At 46.0% G+C, this 15,684-nt stretch overlaps 1 protein-coding gene across 1 annotated transcript in view; it reads right to left on the reverse strand.

Annotated features, from left to right (window-relative positions):
- Positions 1-15,684, reverse strand: part of FER1L6 (fer-1 like family member 6) — a 96,843-nt gene that overhangs the window by 37,950 nt on the left and 43,209 nt on the right. Inside the window, exons 18-21 of the mRNA XM_010988770.3 lie at positions 14,686-14,863; positions 10,961-11,085; positions 5,778-5,912; positions 2,477-2,626 (exon numbers count right to left, since the gene is read on the reverse strand). Of these exons, the coding sequence (XP_010987072.3) occupies positions 2,477-2,626; positions 5,778-5,912; positions 10,961-11,085; positions 14,686-14,863 (588 nt within the window). The remainder of the gene's footprint in view (positions 1-2,476; positions 2,627-5,777; positions 5,913-10,960; positions 11,086-14,685; positions 14,864-15,684) is intronic.

The following is a 15,684-nucleotide window of genomic DNA, read 5'->3' on the forward strand; positions in this document are numbered from 1 at the left end:
ATTTGGAGTTAACAAAACTGAAGGACAATCACTGTGCTTTATTGAAATCTCATCAAGATACTTAGAAAATCTACTGCGGAAAGTGTCTTTCTCACTATGTGAGCCACCCCGCATTACCTTCACGCCCTGGCTCAACACATACATCTTTCCAAAAGCCTCCCCTGATTTGATCCCGGCCACTGTGGTCATTCTACCCTTCAGCCCTTGGAGAGTGTCCTCTCTGGAGGCTTAGGGCAAAAATTAGTGGACTGAGCCCAGAAACCAGGCTCTGCTGTGTGACCCTGCATGAGTCCCTTTCCCTTTCTGAGTCTTAGATGTTAGGCCAGCTGACCCTTCAAGCCACCCTTGGAAGCCAGATGTTCTATTAAACGTTGCTTTGGAGCAGGAGGTTTTCCTCTCTGGGGTGTTTCTCTGACTTGGCCAAGAGGAAGCCTTTGGTTACTTCATTTCATCCTCACACCCTTCCACGGGGCTCCAGAGGGAGGAAAGTGGAGATAATGAGTTCAGTCTAGGGCATCAAAGAACCCAGGAGCTAAACCCTTCTTCCCTGAGACAGGAAGCCTTGCAGTAATGGAGATGGAGCGGCTGAAGGTAAACCACTCACAGGTGGAAACCAAGAGCCGCTGGTGACAAATGAAGACATTTTCCCATTCCCGTCTTCTCAGCATGTGTGAGATCCACGGGCTGAGACAATTGCATTGATGACCAAATTACTTTCTGGACAAGTAATCAGCCGAGAGGAAGTCCTAATGAGGCCCTAATGAATTGTGTCTCTTAGGCTGCTTGCCTCTGACAATGCCGCCTCTAACCACCCCGCTGTCAGGAAGCAGCAGGACCTTGGGCTAGTCCCCTCAGCTCCCCTGGAGGGACAGGGGATCAGAGGTGGGACCACGGAACTGGGAAAAAGCCCAGCCCTGCAGGGCCCTGTGGGGATCAGCTGGCCTGCCCCTCATTGATGGATTAGAGGATTGATGGATCAGGAAGCCTTGTGGAGTGAAAAGGGCAGTGATTGAATCCCATCCAGTTAACCTTGAGCCTCAGCTTCCTGACATGTAAAATGGGAGCACTGTACTGGATCTGGTTTCCCACGTCAGCCATTTCTCTGCCGCTTTCAACCCCTGTGCTATTAGCCAGTAAACATTTTCATTAGATACAGTTTTGTTTTCAGAAAGGAAGCTTCAAGTGGCTAAGTAAAACAAGGAGTACTTACCACAAATGGTAAGTAACTTTAAAAAGAAAACCAATGAAAACAAAACAATGTTACTGGAATATGTCATGGGTAGCATTTCTTAAACCTTCTTTTCACTATGTTTGAAGGAGCTGGTGTTCCAAGAAGATGACTTTGGGAAATGTTCCTGTAGGTAACATTGATCTTTTTTTCAGAGGCATTGAGCCTGAAGCCTGTGATCTTTCTTGAAAAGGAAAGGTGCAAGTTAAGAGAGGTATTATAGCTAGATGGGCATCAAACTTTCCTCTAAACGTAGTTAGAAGGATCAAAAAAGGCAAAATTCCATCTGTAACAATATGGATGGACCTTGAAGGCACTATGCTAAGTGAGATAAGTCAAAGAGAAAGACAAATAGTATATGATATCAGTTATGTGTGGAATCTAAAATAAAAAACAAACATAGAAACAGAGAGTAGATTGGTGGCTGCCAGGGGTAGGGAGGCAGAAAAAGTGGGCAAGGGTGGTCAAGGGTCCAAACTTCTATTTAGAAGATGAATAAATTCTTGGGACTGTACAGTACAGTGTGGTGACTATAGTTAACAATACTGTATCGTACACTTGAAAGCTGCTAAGAGAGTAGATCTTTAAAATTCTCACCACACACACACACACACACACTCATGCAAAAGGCCAACTCCGTGAGGTGATGAATGTGTTAATTAACCTTATTGTGATCATCATTCTGCAATATAGACATATATCAAATTATCAAGTTACCCACTGTAAACTTATACAACATTATCTGTCAATTATATCTCAAAAAATCTGGAGGGGAAAAAAAGCAAAACTCCCTTAATATCGATTCAATGTTACTTGACACTACCTGGTTTCAACCTAAAATTACTCTTTGACAGCCTAAAATCGCCTGGACTCTCTACTGAGGGAAGACTGGACCAGCTGGTTTTGAAGGCCACTTCCAGTTCTAACAGTCCATGTTTCTGTGCAACACACAGAATCCGGTGAGAGCTGGTTCTAGTAGACTCTCACTTGATTTATCATCCTGGAATCCTAGAACCTAAGATTTGTAAGACGACAATTTCTCTAGTCCTCCCCTCCCCCGCTCCCAGCCTGTCATCTGAGTTCTTAAATGGCATCTCCCAGATCCCCAGAAGGAGACATCTCCAGACACAGGATGATAGGGAAGGACCATGCTTAAACCTCATTGAAATGCACTTCCAGTGAGGTGGCGTCTCTGGCCAGGTAGACCAGATAGACCTCTAGTGCAGCCGTCATTGCTGGTTCACTTACCTGCAGGAGTTCAAATACAGCAAGGAGGTCCCCTCCAGAGAGGTTCCCGCAAAAGACAGGGTGATAGCACAGCCTCGGGGGCTCATATTCCTGGTCGGCTAGCTTCACAACAGGAGCAGCCACTGTGGCTCCCAAATATTCTGGCTTTCCCTAAGGCAGAAAAAAGAATGAATTTTTGTCCTGACATTCACCTCCCTGGTTCTGATCTACATCAATGTAATTTTGTAGTTAATCTTCACAAAACTGTCAGCCTCAGTGTCTCCCTCCTGCTACTGTCTGTCTCCTTCTCTTCTTCTGCTAAGCCCCTCTTATCCCTTTCCACAGGCTTGGGGAGCAGTGGAATTCATCTGGGCTCCCTGAGAAAACTCTTAAGAGGGTCATTTTAGCAGCTTCATGGCTCAAGGCTTTCTTAGGGGTTATCTGTTTTTTCAGTGTTTTTAGCTCAGTGGAATAAAGTTAAAATAATCACTCAGGGTAGATGAAGAGGAAAAGGAGAAATAAGGTGGCACCAAATATTCCAAAAACTCTCCAGGGCAGGGTACCATTGTGGTTGGAAACAAGTTTGGAGTCCAGGCAAATGTGAGTTGGAGTTCCCAAATCTTCTACTTTTTAGATCTATGGTCTTGGGTCAGTTACTCAACATTTTGAGCCTGATCCCTAAAAAGAGGTTAAAAATAATACCTGTACATGGAGTCATGAGGATTAATATAATGATGTGTGTACTTTGAACAATGACTGGAATATAGTAAGTACTCCATACATAATAATATTAATAATAATAATAATAATAATAATAATGATGATGATGATGATGATGATGATGATGATGATGAAGGTTAGCATGTTTAATAGAGTGATTCTGCCCTATTTTTCTTGGTAGTAAAAGAATATTGAAATAGCTTTGCACGTATGTTGGGTGGTAAGTTTCTTTAAGAACTATTGGATGGTGCCATCTCTGGCCTCCTCCTCATGTCTGCTCCCAGGAGGCTAAGTCCATGTTCCCCCATAAGCAGCGTGGGGCTGGACCATAGGGCTACTTCGCTATTTATCCTGGGAACTGCTGTGATGTAAGCTCCATACAGGAAGGATTGTCTGTTTTAGTCACTGCTGTGTCTCCTGGCACAGGACAGGCACTCATTACATATTTACTGAGTTAGATAAATGACCTTCACATCCAAGAACAGTGCCCATATTCTCTTTGGCTAAGGCTGGGTTTTAGTACCTGCACTGCTTCATTGCTTTTGGACTCACAAACCAGCACTTGCATTCCCAGCTGTAGAAGGAAGCTTGGCTGGGATGGAAATGGATTTAGCTCGGTCACACTTAAAAACAAACAGAGCTGCCTACTGGTATCCACTGGTAGCATCAGATCTGTTTCAGATATGGCTGGAGTCAGGGCAATTGAATATGAAATGAGTGATTGGCCACATAATTATTTTCTCCATAATCCTACCTCGGAAAAAAATTAAGTACAAATAGCTCTGGAAACAAAAGAGTAAACATAAACGCCAGCAACCCATTTGCCAAATATAAACTCATTTCTTACAGAGCCAGCAGACCTGAATGAGGGCACAAGCCACTGGGCATAGCAGAAAGCTCTAGACTGGAAGCCGGGTCCTGCAGAGTCAGAATCCAAAGTTTGATCGTCACCACAGGACTGTGATGGCTGCAGCCCACAGGTGTGAACAGAACCTTCTGCATGTCTGCAGGTATCTCTCAAGGAGGAAAGTACAAATGCATTCATACTTTCTTTCTCTCCCACATTTCCTTTTCCTCTTTTTTTTAAAAAAGTTTTTTTGGGGGAGGTAATTAGGTTTATTTATCTCTTTCTTAATGGAGGTACTGGAGATTGAACCCAGGACCTCGTGCACGCTAAGCAGAAACTCTACCACTGAGCTAAACTGTCCCCCGCCCCTTTTCCTCTAGATGTGAGGATGTAAGCTTATTTTTCTGTGCAGAGTTTGGCTTGAGGGTGGGGCTCAGGAAGGCAGCTGCTGAATGGAGATCTAGAAGGGGGTCTGAAAAGCAAAGGGGCAAAGGGAAATCCATGTGGTCTGGGGAGTGGGTTTAGGAGGAGCTTTCGAAGATGCTTGATTGTTGCTATTGGTTGTCAAGTAAAAATACTTAGAATTGGAATCATGTTGTTAGGGACACAATTTAAAAGGTACTTATTTTGTGGCCTTCTCTACAGAAGATCTATACTCGAAGCACAACTGTGGAATACATATCCACCTAGCTCCAATTTACAGATGGGGGAATGGGGCCCAGAGAGAGTGACATGGAAAAGTAGATAAAGGGATGCAGCCACACCAGCCACTCCCACAAGTACAGGAAAGAGTGGACACAGGAGGCTAAGTTCAAGTTCTGGCTCTGCTTCCAGCTACCTGTGACCTTGAACAGGGAAGGCATTTGACCCTTCTGGGTCTCTGTTTCCTCTTCTCCAAAGCAAGAGGGGGCATCGTGCTCCCCAAGGTCCCTGTTCACCTTCTACAATTCTTCCATTCTAATTTCCTCCTGACCTTGAATCAAGGTCAGAGCTGTCAGGATGCTCTGAGGAGGTGAAGAGGCTTTAGGAAGGCTTCTTGGAACAACTTAGTACATTTGAGCTTATGCAATCTCCAGAGGAAGTAAAGGCATTAAAGAAAACAAGCCTTTGCCTCTCCCTTTAGACTTCTTAATTTAATAAAGAAAAAGATTTGTTTTAGTTATGAAAAAAATATCCCCCAGGAAAAAAAGCTTTTGAATCTGCCCAGCATTTTAGAACGCAGACATCTTTGGAGAGGAAAAGGCTTGGCTAACATAGCATCAGAAATGAGATAGAGATGGATGCATTGTTTCAGGGCTTAGAGGCAACAACAACAAAAAAGACCCAGTAACAAAGGCTGAATCAGTCACAACACATTCATTTTCTTCCAGCCAGGCTAGCTCAGTCAAGATTTTCTGTTTCCAGAAGGCATGGACATTTTTATTAAGCAGCAAAAGGCAATAGAACTAGCGGGGGGCTGGATGCAACAGCAGATTGATTTATATAATTATATTTCTGAAAAAGTTCGAGTCGACTGGACTTTTGTGAACCATTTCCTATTGTAATTGCAAGCTGAAGGGAAATCTAAGTGAAAAATCCTTTACTAAAAGCAAATGATCACCACTAATTTTCCTGGTTCTGTAAAATAGTGTTTTTTCCTGATTTTTATGAGGAGGGGACTGCCCCTGGGCACAGTCACAGCCTGGTGAAATAAAGCACGTTAGGGAACAGGGCATTTTTCTCGAGGAAGAGTCAGCAGGGCCCTGGGACACTCACCACCGCGTCACTGTCATACAGCTCCACCACCACTGAAGGCGGGGACTCCGCCAGCTCCTTCTGGTCTCCGTGCAGCACCAGCTCATTAAACAGCAGCAACTGGTTCCAGGTGGGGGAGAGGGTCTGGGAAATAACCTGGAAGGTGACGCCAGAAGAAAAGCAAAAGATCATTCGACTGGGTTGGAGAGGGCTCCGAGGTGCATTCAGCAGATACTAACGGAGGGCAAAGAGGACACATCCTGGTCATCACTGCTCAGTCATTCAACACTCAGACAATGGAAACTGATGTTCTGCTAAGTACCAGAACCTAGGGATGCAGACGCCCTGCCCTGGAGGAGCTTGCGTAAGTTTCTGGCTGCCACACCTCACATGCACTGTCTCATCCAAACTTCCCAACAATTCTGGGAGATGGATATGGTCATCTATTCATGTTTTGCAGACCAGGAAACCAAGGCTTACTTGTCCAGAGCCAGTACGTGGCAGAACCGGGATTCAACCTGGATCATCTGTCACCAAAGCCCAGGCTGCTAACTTCATCCACCCTCTCCAAGTAGACGCTAAAATTATTTCCATTTTATTGGAAAGGCAAACTGAGGGTGGGGTTGACCTCTGCTTACAAGCAAGTAAAATTTTGTCATCAAATACTTGAAAGTGGGATTTCAGTTTAAGATCCCTTATATGGAGTTCCACTGTTTTGTGCGTATTTATTTGACTGCCTTGAATTGACCTAGGTCTTCAAAATAACTATCACCATCTTGCATGACATCGTTCTTTCCTCCACAGCAAATTGTGACATTGGAAGTTGGCTACAGTCATTATGCAGATGGAGAAACCAAAGGGCAAAGGAGGACAACAACCTCATAATTGGTCCAGAACCATGAGTATCTCACTTAGAAGTGGCTCACAGCTCCCCCGCCCCCGCCAGGCCATTCAAGTGGTAACTTCCGAAGGTAGGGTGTGATGGATGAGACTGCATCCTCTGTTTCATTGGATGTTTGGAAACATGCCAGTTCCACAGAGCTAAAGGCCAGGGTTTGCAGGATGCGTGAACTCTGCCCCTGGGCAGAAACTGCTACATAAATATACGAGTTCAGTCCCAGAAAAAGGCCACTGTCACAGTGTCCCAGGCTGTGCAGGCAAGTGGGTGACTTCACAGGGTAACACAGATCGCACCGTGGCTGCTGGGTCCCGAGGACACTTCCACACCACCTCGGAACTGCACCCTTACCCCTTGTCATTCACTCCCAGAGGGATGGGAGAGAGATCTGACTTGGACCAACTAACTGCTCAGGCTCTAAAGTCCAAAGAAAAACTGTCATCTCAGAGTTTTACATTAAGAGTCATTTCTAGTCACGGCATTAAATCATTTGCATTGTGGTCGCCAAAGAATATTTTTATTGCTCTTTTTTATGAGTCATAAAAATATCATGCGTTCCACAATTTCCTTCCTTCCTTGCTTTTTGCTTTTAGAGTACTTTATGCCTCAGACACAGTGAGGTTTTTAACATGACATTTCAGAGAAAATCTTAACTTTTTGGACAGGAAAAGAATGGCTTCCACCAGCCTGTGAACAGGAGTCATGGTGTTGCAATGCCAAGTTACACAGTGTCAGTGACTGACATCACAAGAACTATGTGTTTTTATGTTTCTTTTGAAGATAGAAATGTGATCTTTTTTGCAGCATGTACCCAACAGTGTGATAGCAAAGTCATCTATGATCCTCACAGCATCTTTCCTACAGAAATATTTGGATGGCTTGCCTGGCACTTTGGGCTATAATTACCACTTGGTAAGATCCCAGAGGCTAGTATTCATCCTTTCACCATATATTTATTCCTTCAAAGTAACAGGCACAGTGTCAGACATAACACAGCATCCTGTGCGCAGCAGGTCCCCAGTAACTGCTCGCATGAATGTCCTCAGAGCTGCTCTCATGCGTAAAAGGACCCCAAGGGTTGGGGGAAAGGCTCACCCAAATGAAAATACATTCTCCCACTTCTCTGCCAAGGTGCCCGCAGCCAGCCCCATCTCCTCAGGGCTTCCTTAAGGAGTTACGGGTTATAACCGTGTTAAATGACTTTGTGTGGGAGATTGTGGAGACAGTTAACACTTTGAAGGAGTGAGATACCATGGATAGAGAGTGGCTTTAGAATCAGACCCCCAGGAATGGAACCCTAGTTTTGCCACCTGCCTATGTCCAACTCGGGCAGGTGATTTAACCTCTCTGAACCTTAGTCTCACTCATTTCAGAGGGGTTTCAACCTCTCCTAACTTGTGGAGTTGTCACGACCATTATCTGAGTTAAAACATATTAAGTGCCTGGCGCACAGTAGGTGCTCAGTAAGTGCTTATTGCCCATCCCAGTTTGTTTATAAATGAGTGAACGTTGACCAAATACCTCCTACCACGTGCCAATCTTGGAGCACTGGGGTACTTGCGTCTAACAAGAGACCACCCGTGTCCTCAGGACTCAACATCAGCATGATTATTTGAAACCTTAGGTAGCACGCTCCCCACCCCCTAAAGCTCCCCCTCCTTCTCATCTAAGGTTCCCTCTTAGCCACTGAGTCTCTCTCCCTTTCTATCCCAAAGCCTTTCTCTTTAGGAGCTGTCTTCCTTTCCCTTCATCCTACCACTGCAAGCTCTCCAAGTCCCACGTCCTCAGTGATGCCCAGAATAACTGGATTCCCCTTCTGAAGTGTTTGGTACTGTTAGGTCCCAGATAAAGGGTCACCTGCAGGACCAGCCCTTCAGAGACAGTTCTCCTTGAGCAACACGTGGTCTGTTCAGACGTGTGCCACCTGGTGGACAGTGGAACAGCTCAGCCATGATTGCAGGGCCCCCAGGCTCAGCTCTCCCCATGTTGAAGAGTGCAAGAGTGGAGCAGATCACACACACATCTGTCCCTCTGAGGCAGCCCAGCACTGAAACAGGAGAGGGAAACTAGAACCCTTTCTTACCAAAACAGAACCAGAGTGGTTAGGTGAACTTTGGAATTGGACTAACCTGGGTCTCCCTTGTGGCTCCACCATCTTCTACTGCAAGGGTCTCTAAGCCTTTCCTTCCTCATCTGCAGAATGGGGACACCAGTAATACCTCCCTCTGGGCTGCAGTTAGATGTAGCAAAAGATGCACACAAAGTGCTTAGCATCATGCCTGGCACAGAGGGAGTTTTTACTAAATGACAGCTATTATTATTAACAAAAATTAGGTACTGGGTTCAAAAGAATAAAGGCAAAGTCCAGGGTTTACCAAAACCTGTTTTTCCTTTCAAATGATTATTTGATAAGCAAATGTCATCTGTTCCTTTGAGACAGGAGTCTAACTCACGTGCAGCTACTATCTGGAAATGCAAAGTGGAAGGAGAATTATACAGCAGCCCCAGGAGCTGACTCCAACCGCCTGCCCCACCCAGAGCCCTGAGGTCACCTCTGAGGGCCTGGGATTTCAGTGGTGCAGGCAGAGGAGGCCTCCAGGGGTCCCCACTTTAAGAATCCCCGAAGCTTCTGGTGGGAAGCCCCAATGACAGTAATAACACGGAGTCACATAGAAGCTGTGACAAACAGAACACTGTCCCAGGGGCTTCCCCCTCGGAGAGCTATATACAATATCATCATCCCGATTTTATGGATGAAGAAGTTGAGGACAAAAAGGATTTTGCTTAATGTCCTACAGCCGACAAGTGGAAGGGCCCAGACGTGGACCCGGGCATTACGGCTACAGTCCGAATCCCCACACTATCTACCTCTCAAAACACAGGGGACAGGAAGTGGTCTGAAGCCTTCTCGCATTCATGCTCATTCACTGAATGAGGATGGAGTCACCTTCCCTTCCAGGCAGAGCCAACCCCTCTCTCTCCAGGGGCTCCTGGCGGTCCAGCACTGTGGGGTTTATCACAGCGTGGCCGACTCGTCTGCCCAAGGACTGCCAGCCTCCACACCCGGGTCGTACACTGTGCGAGAGCAGAGCCTGGTCCCCGTGTCCCGCCAGCCCAGCCGGGGACCCGGCACAGAGCAAGCCCTCCACCGGTGCTGGTGAAAGGGATGAGGCCCTGGTTCGCGCTGGGATCTCAATCTGAGTGTCAGAAGTCAGAACGCGGTCTCCCAGGTCACGGCCTCACTTTGGAAAGAAACGTCAGCCCCCTTAACATCAGCCAATGCGCTGGCCACCGTTCAGCCATCACCTAACTCTTGCTTCTTCACAACAGCCCTATAGTAAGAAGACAAACTGAGGCTGGGTGAGTAAACGCAGCTACAGAGTAGATGAGCTGGAACGAAACCTCAGGTCTCTGTGTCCTAACTCTGTCTGAACGCCTTAAAGGAACCCCTTCCTCTCTGCAGAAACAAGCCACTTCTTTTCTTGCAAGAGAAACCCCTTCCTCTTTCACTCCTTTCCTCTCTCAACCCAGGGTGAGAGGGGAAGACCTCTAAACTCCCAGAGGTGGGCAAATCCTTCACTCAGCTTCCCTCTCTCAGAACAGTGATGCTCCGAGAACAGAGGAAATCCTTAGAGACGATGCCCTAATGAGAAAAGCGCCTACTGGGTATTCACTGATTAGGACCCCTTTTCACACGTCGGCACTCAGTGTACAGGAAAGGGAGAAAGCACAGAGGAAACAGGTACAGATCCATCTCCTTTGATCCTCACAGCATCCATCAGGAAGCAGTACTTTCCAGAGGGACGCACTGAATGGCAGAGGTGTTCAAAGTGTGCAAAGTCCCCCAGCTGGAAGTGCAAAGTGACAGTGCCAAGTCCAGGGCTTCCTGACCACAAAGCGGGAAAGCTTTCCTCGCCACCAAGACCCCTCCATGAAGACTGGGTCAGAAGCCCCACGCAGGTCATCTGTGCTGTTCTCCTTCGTTCATGTCCACTGAACTTGGCGTTGTGCCCGTCACTGCAGCAGGCAACCTGGGGGCCAGGTGCCTTTCCTGCTCATCCCTCTCTTCCTCCCACCCTTCCTTCTCCTCGGGTACTTGCTCTCTTGGCTTCAGGACAACGGGTCACATCAGAACAGTAGACCTTCCCCGTGTCTGTCCTTCCTTGCACACCTGCTTTTGAGTCTGAAACACCTTCATACTCAGAGACACAGGTATTTGCAACGGACCCCTCCTTCTCCTTTCCTGGGGTCTGTGGTGGATCAGCTGCGGGCTGCAGGGAGAAAGCAGGAGGGCTTCCCTGGTTACCTTTGTGGTCTGGCAGTGGGAAAGGAACGTGACCTTGGCAAAAGGGTCTGAAAGTCCGTTGCTGTCGGCTGCGATGAGGCCCCGGGCTTGGTACATGTGAGCTCTCATCTGAAAGATGTGCCGGTCTGTGGACAAATAATGGAAAGAGGCGAGCATTAGTGGGCTTCTCGGGAACAGTGTGTGTGAGTGAGTGTGTGCATGTGCATCTGTGGGTGTATCCAGAGACAGACAAAGGAGACCCCAGGCACCGCCCACCTTTGAGACCGAAACGGATGCAGGGAAGATGGGGGAAGAGGTCACGTTCATGGGTACTTTAGAGTCAGTCATTTCCCTTGGTGTTTTCACCACCTTGTGGGTTTTAATCTTTGTAACAACCCTGCGAAATATATGTCATTATCTCCATTTTAGAGCTAAGGGAAATGGCTCACAGAACGGCTCAAATGCGTCTCCAAGTTTGCAGAGCTAACTGGTGCCAGAGCCTGCGTTTCATTTCGGTCAGATTCTAAAATCCAAGTCTCTTTCTAAAATGCCAATTTTTTGGAATCTATATGCAAAGAAGAAACAGACTCACAAATATGGAAAACAAGCTTGTGGTTACCAAAGGGGAGAGGGAAGGCGGGGGAGGGACAAATGCGGGGCATGGGATTAACAGATACAGACTGCTGTGTATAAAACAGATATATTGTACAGCACAGGGAACATAACCAGGATTTTGTAATAACTTATACTGGAGTATAATCTGCAAAAAGACTGAATCACTATGCTGTACACCTGAAATGATATAATCAACTATATTTCAATATAAAAAAATTAAATTAAATACCACATTTTACCTCCTAGTAAGTCTCCTGTTTCCACTGGTGTGTGTGTGTGTGTGTGTGTGTGTGTGTGTGTGTGTGTGTGTTAGAAAAGGACTATTCCACAAATCATTTTTGCTTTAATAAACTCAATAAAGTCTTGAGTCATCCATTCATTCATTCTGCCACTCAGCCAGCCAATGTCACTTTGAGTGCCACTGTGTACCAGGTACAGTTCTGGCCTCTGAGGGTTCTGAAGCAGCTAAGACAGCCCCTGCCCTTGGGGAGCTCGAGGGAGGAGGCTGCAGATAGAACAAGCCACTTCAGTCACAGTGATGGGAACCAGGGCTGAGTGTCCTGTGAGAGATCCAGGGAGAGGACACGGGCTGTCAAAGGCAGGAGTGAGCACACCTGCTTGACGGGATAGGAGGCAGAGAGCGGGCTGCAGGAGAGGGCAGACCAGGGTTCAGTGGAGGAACCCAAGTCAGAGTTGGGTTCATCACGTTCCTTGGTTCACGGACTTGATGGTCCTTGGCCTGTTCCCTTTTACCACCTTACCCAAGACAGATCCTTAAAATGGTGACAACCAACAAAGGAATGTTCAGCAGATGGTTTAGAACTTCCTGACTGGGGCATGCCTAGAGAGAGCCCACATGTTCCTTCACACATTACATAGTTGGGCAAATTTCTCACCTGGAAGTGAACTTGCAGATGGCTCATCCCCTGAGAATGTCCACCAGCTGCCCTGAAGTGACAACCCCAGAATTTTAGCAAAGCTCCCAACTGCAGCCACATAGGTACAACTCCAGGGGGTGCCATTTAGTCTAGGTTTTTCTGAAAACCTTGAGTCTTACCAGCTCTGTTCCTTAAACTAATAAGGCTGGCTTCCTCTTGGCTTTCATACTTGGGCCCAGCTCTGTGCTATGTGTGGTTATTAGAGACGTGTCTGATTGTCCCCACTAGGGGACCAGGATCACCTCTCCCATGGCTCTCCATCCACCGCTAGTTTTCCCACCATGCCATCCATATGCTGGTGGAAACTAATTATTCATTGAATGGATATTTTCTGAAGCATAAAATGAATGAAGAAACAAAATTCTCCAATAGGTGTGGAAGGCAGCCAAAACCATCAGTGTCAGAGCACAGCAGAGAAAGTTTCTCAGAGGTCACCCTATGAAAGGAACAGGCCACAGGGGACCAGAAAGCTTTGGGAAAAGGCTTTCCTCTGTGAATTGTGAGTAGCTGTAACAGCAAGTATGTCCAGGTGACTCCGGTCTCTAGAGAGAGTGTCTATAGAAATAAGAAGATCACTTTGATGTGGGTGTTTTTCACCCAAAGATGAAAACTCTCTGAAGACAGGAGGGGAAACAGGGAAAATAAAGCAGGGTTTAGAGAGAGTCTGCTCCACCATTTACTAGCTGTGTGATGCTGGGCAATTTCTAAGCATTTCTGATAAATCCTTTCTCCACCTATAAAATGAAGAAACCACCCCAGGCTGATGTGAGAAATACATTAAGTCTTAAGTATAAAGCATTGAGCACAATGCTTGGCACATAGTAGGGACCGTGCATTTTTCAGAAAGACGGGGCTCAGCTTTCCTTGCTCTTGTCTCTCGATATTGAGCATGGAAACCAGGAGCTGAACAACTGGATAAACATCTCTAGAACCATGTCTTCTCTAACTCCTGAGCCACTGAGATGCCCTGGCAGTCAAGTTCAGCCAAGTCAGAGGAGCCTTGGGCAACACAGGAGACGTGGATTTAGAGACAGTTCTTCACTGTTTCAAACACTGGCTCAATTTAAAACTCAACTTCAGTTGCAGGGAAGGTAAAACTGGGTTCTACTCTACGTGAATTCAGCAGCAAAGATCCTACAAATTGAAGCAACTCAGAAACAGAAAGCAAAATGCAACTATAAGGCATTAATATCTATAATAAAATTAAAAATTATATGAACTTGGATGTTCCTGGAGAATGTCATTCTAAGTGAAGTAAGCCAGAAAGAGAAAGAAAAATACCATATGAGTCGCTCATATGTGGAATCTAAAAAAAAACAAAACAAAACATAAATACAAAACAGAAACAGACTCACAGACATAGAATACAAACTTGTGGTTGCCAAGGGGGCGGGGGGTGGGAAGGGACAGACTGGGATTTCAAAATGTAGAATAGATAAACTAGATTATACTGTGTAGCACAGGGAAATACATACAAGAGCTTGTGGTAGCTCACAGCGAAAAAAATGTGACAATGAATATACATATGTTCATGTATAACTGAAAAATTGTGCTCTACACTGGAATTTGATACAACATTGTAAAATGACTATAATTCAATAAAAAATGTTAAAAAAATTATATGAAAATGTAAACATGATGGCACATAGGAAATATCTACACAGAAGAAAGGATTACATAAAGCATGCTGAATTTTTTTTTTTGCAAGACGAATTTTTAAAAGTGGCCAAGTCACAAACCAAGCTAGAGAAACATGAATGACCCCAGTGATACCAGTTTCCATTAAGTCATTACTGGGAAATATAAATACCTGGTTTTTATAGTCAAAACCCCAAAGCCATGAAAAGGGAAAATCTGCTTTAATTCCACAGGTCCTATTGGCACAAGAACTTACTGATGTTTCTTTAAAAGACATCTTTCACTTAAAATGCAAACTCGATCTATATAATCTGCCTACCAAGAAACTCATAAAGCATTCTCTCCATTAGCAGAAAAAGAGAAATGTTTATTCCAGATGTGTTTAATGACTTACTTGGCTCTTTTTAGATGGGACATTGAAAGGTTAGGAGGAACAGTTAGAAACTGTATTAAAAGAGGCAAATAAGTTGATCCTAAGATAACGTGCCTCCTTATTGTTTGCTCAGAAGCCCACCAGAGACATCTTATGCCCCTCTTGGCCCAGGGGCATCATACCTCGGTAGAGCAGGTTGGCTGGGGTTTGATGGGCGCCAGCCCCTTTGGAGGACACTTCGGCTTCGTAGCCTGCTGGCAAGTTGTCCAAAATGGCACCGGAGTGTCTGGTGGAGCCCAGCCACAGGTACAGGTCAATTTTCGCTTGCACTGGCCACCCAGCTGGCCGTTTTCCAGGAAGCTGGGGAAAGGTTACAAGGAAGACCACCTCGTTAGTAGCAGCAAATATGGGCCTCACTCTTTAAGAAAAGAGGTCCTTCTGAGGACACACCTGGGGGTATGTTCAGAGAGCAGCTCTGTGGGGTTCATCTTATACTAAAATGAGACCAGTTGATGTACAATTTTAGAGAAGCCTCCAGGTTTAATGGGACCTGAAGCTTAAATAGGCCCTGTGTTAAACATTTCCCGTCCCTAGATCATTTAAACCTAGCAGGTAGGTAGGGTTATTGCCCCCATTTTATAGAGGAGGAAACTCAGGCTCAGAGAGGTTAGGTAAATTCCCTAAGATCACTCAGCTTTCAAGTGTTAGAGCCTGGACTCAAACCCAGGAGAGATTAGACCAGATCTGGATTCTGGACTCTGGACCCCCACAGTCTGCCTCTTCCCACACTGAGTTCCAATCTCCCTTCCTAGAGCTCCCAGCTGCCTGGAGTTCCCACCACAGCCTCTACCTCTTGGCTTCACTCAGAAGAACTCAAATGCTTCTCCCACAGGCCAGGCCTCCACGGGCTTGAAGGAACCTCCCTGCCCTATCGTGTTCTTTCTTCCTGGCTAAACACCTCTCGTTCCTTCATCCCTTCCTTACCCAGTGTGGTTTCAAATTCCCTCATTGCCCTGCTTTCTCTCCTTTGAATAGACTTGGACTTGTAGTTATATTTATGTTAGATTGAATCTGTGTGTTTATGTGTGCATTAGTGTGCATGCTGTGTGTACACAAATGTGGGGGGGGCATCCACATGTTCTCAGCATGTGAAGAACACAGCTCAACACAGAGCAGCTCCA

The sequence above is a fragment of the Camelus dromedarius genome, chromosome 20 (genome assembly GCF_036321535.1).
Source record: "Camelus dromedarius isolate mCamDro1 chromosome 20, mCamDro1.pat, whole genome shotgun sequence".
Lineage (NCBI taxonomy): Eukaryota > Metazoa > Chordata > Mammalia > Artiodactyla > Camelidae > Camelus > Camelus dromedarius.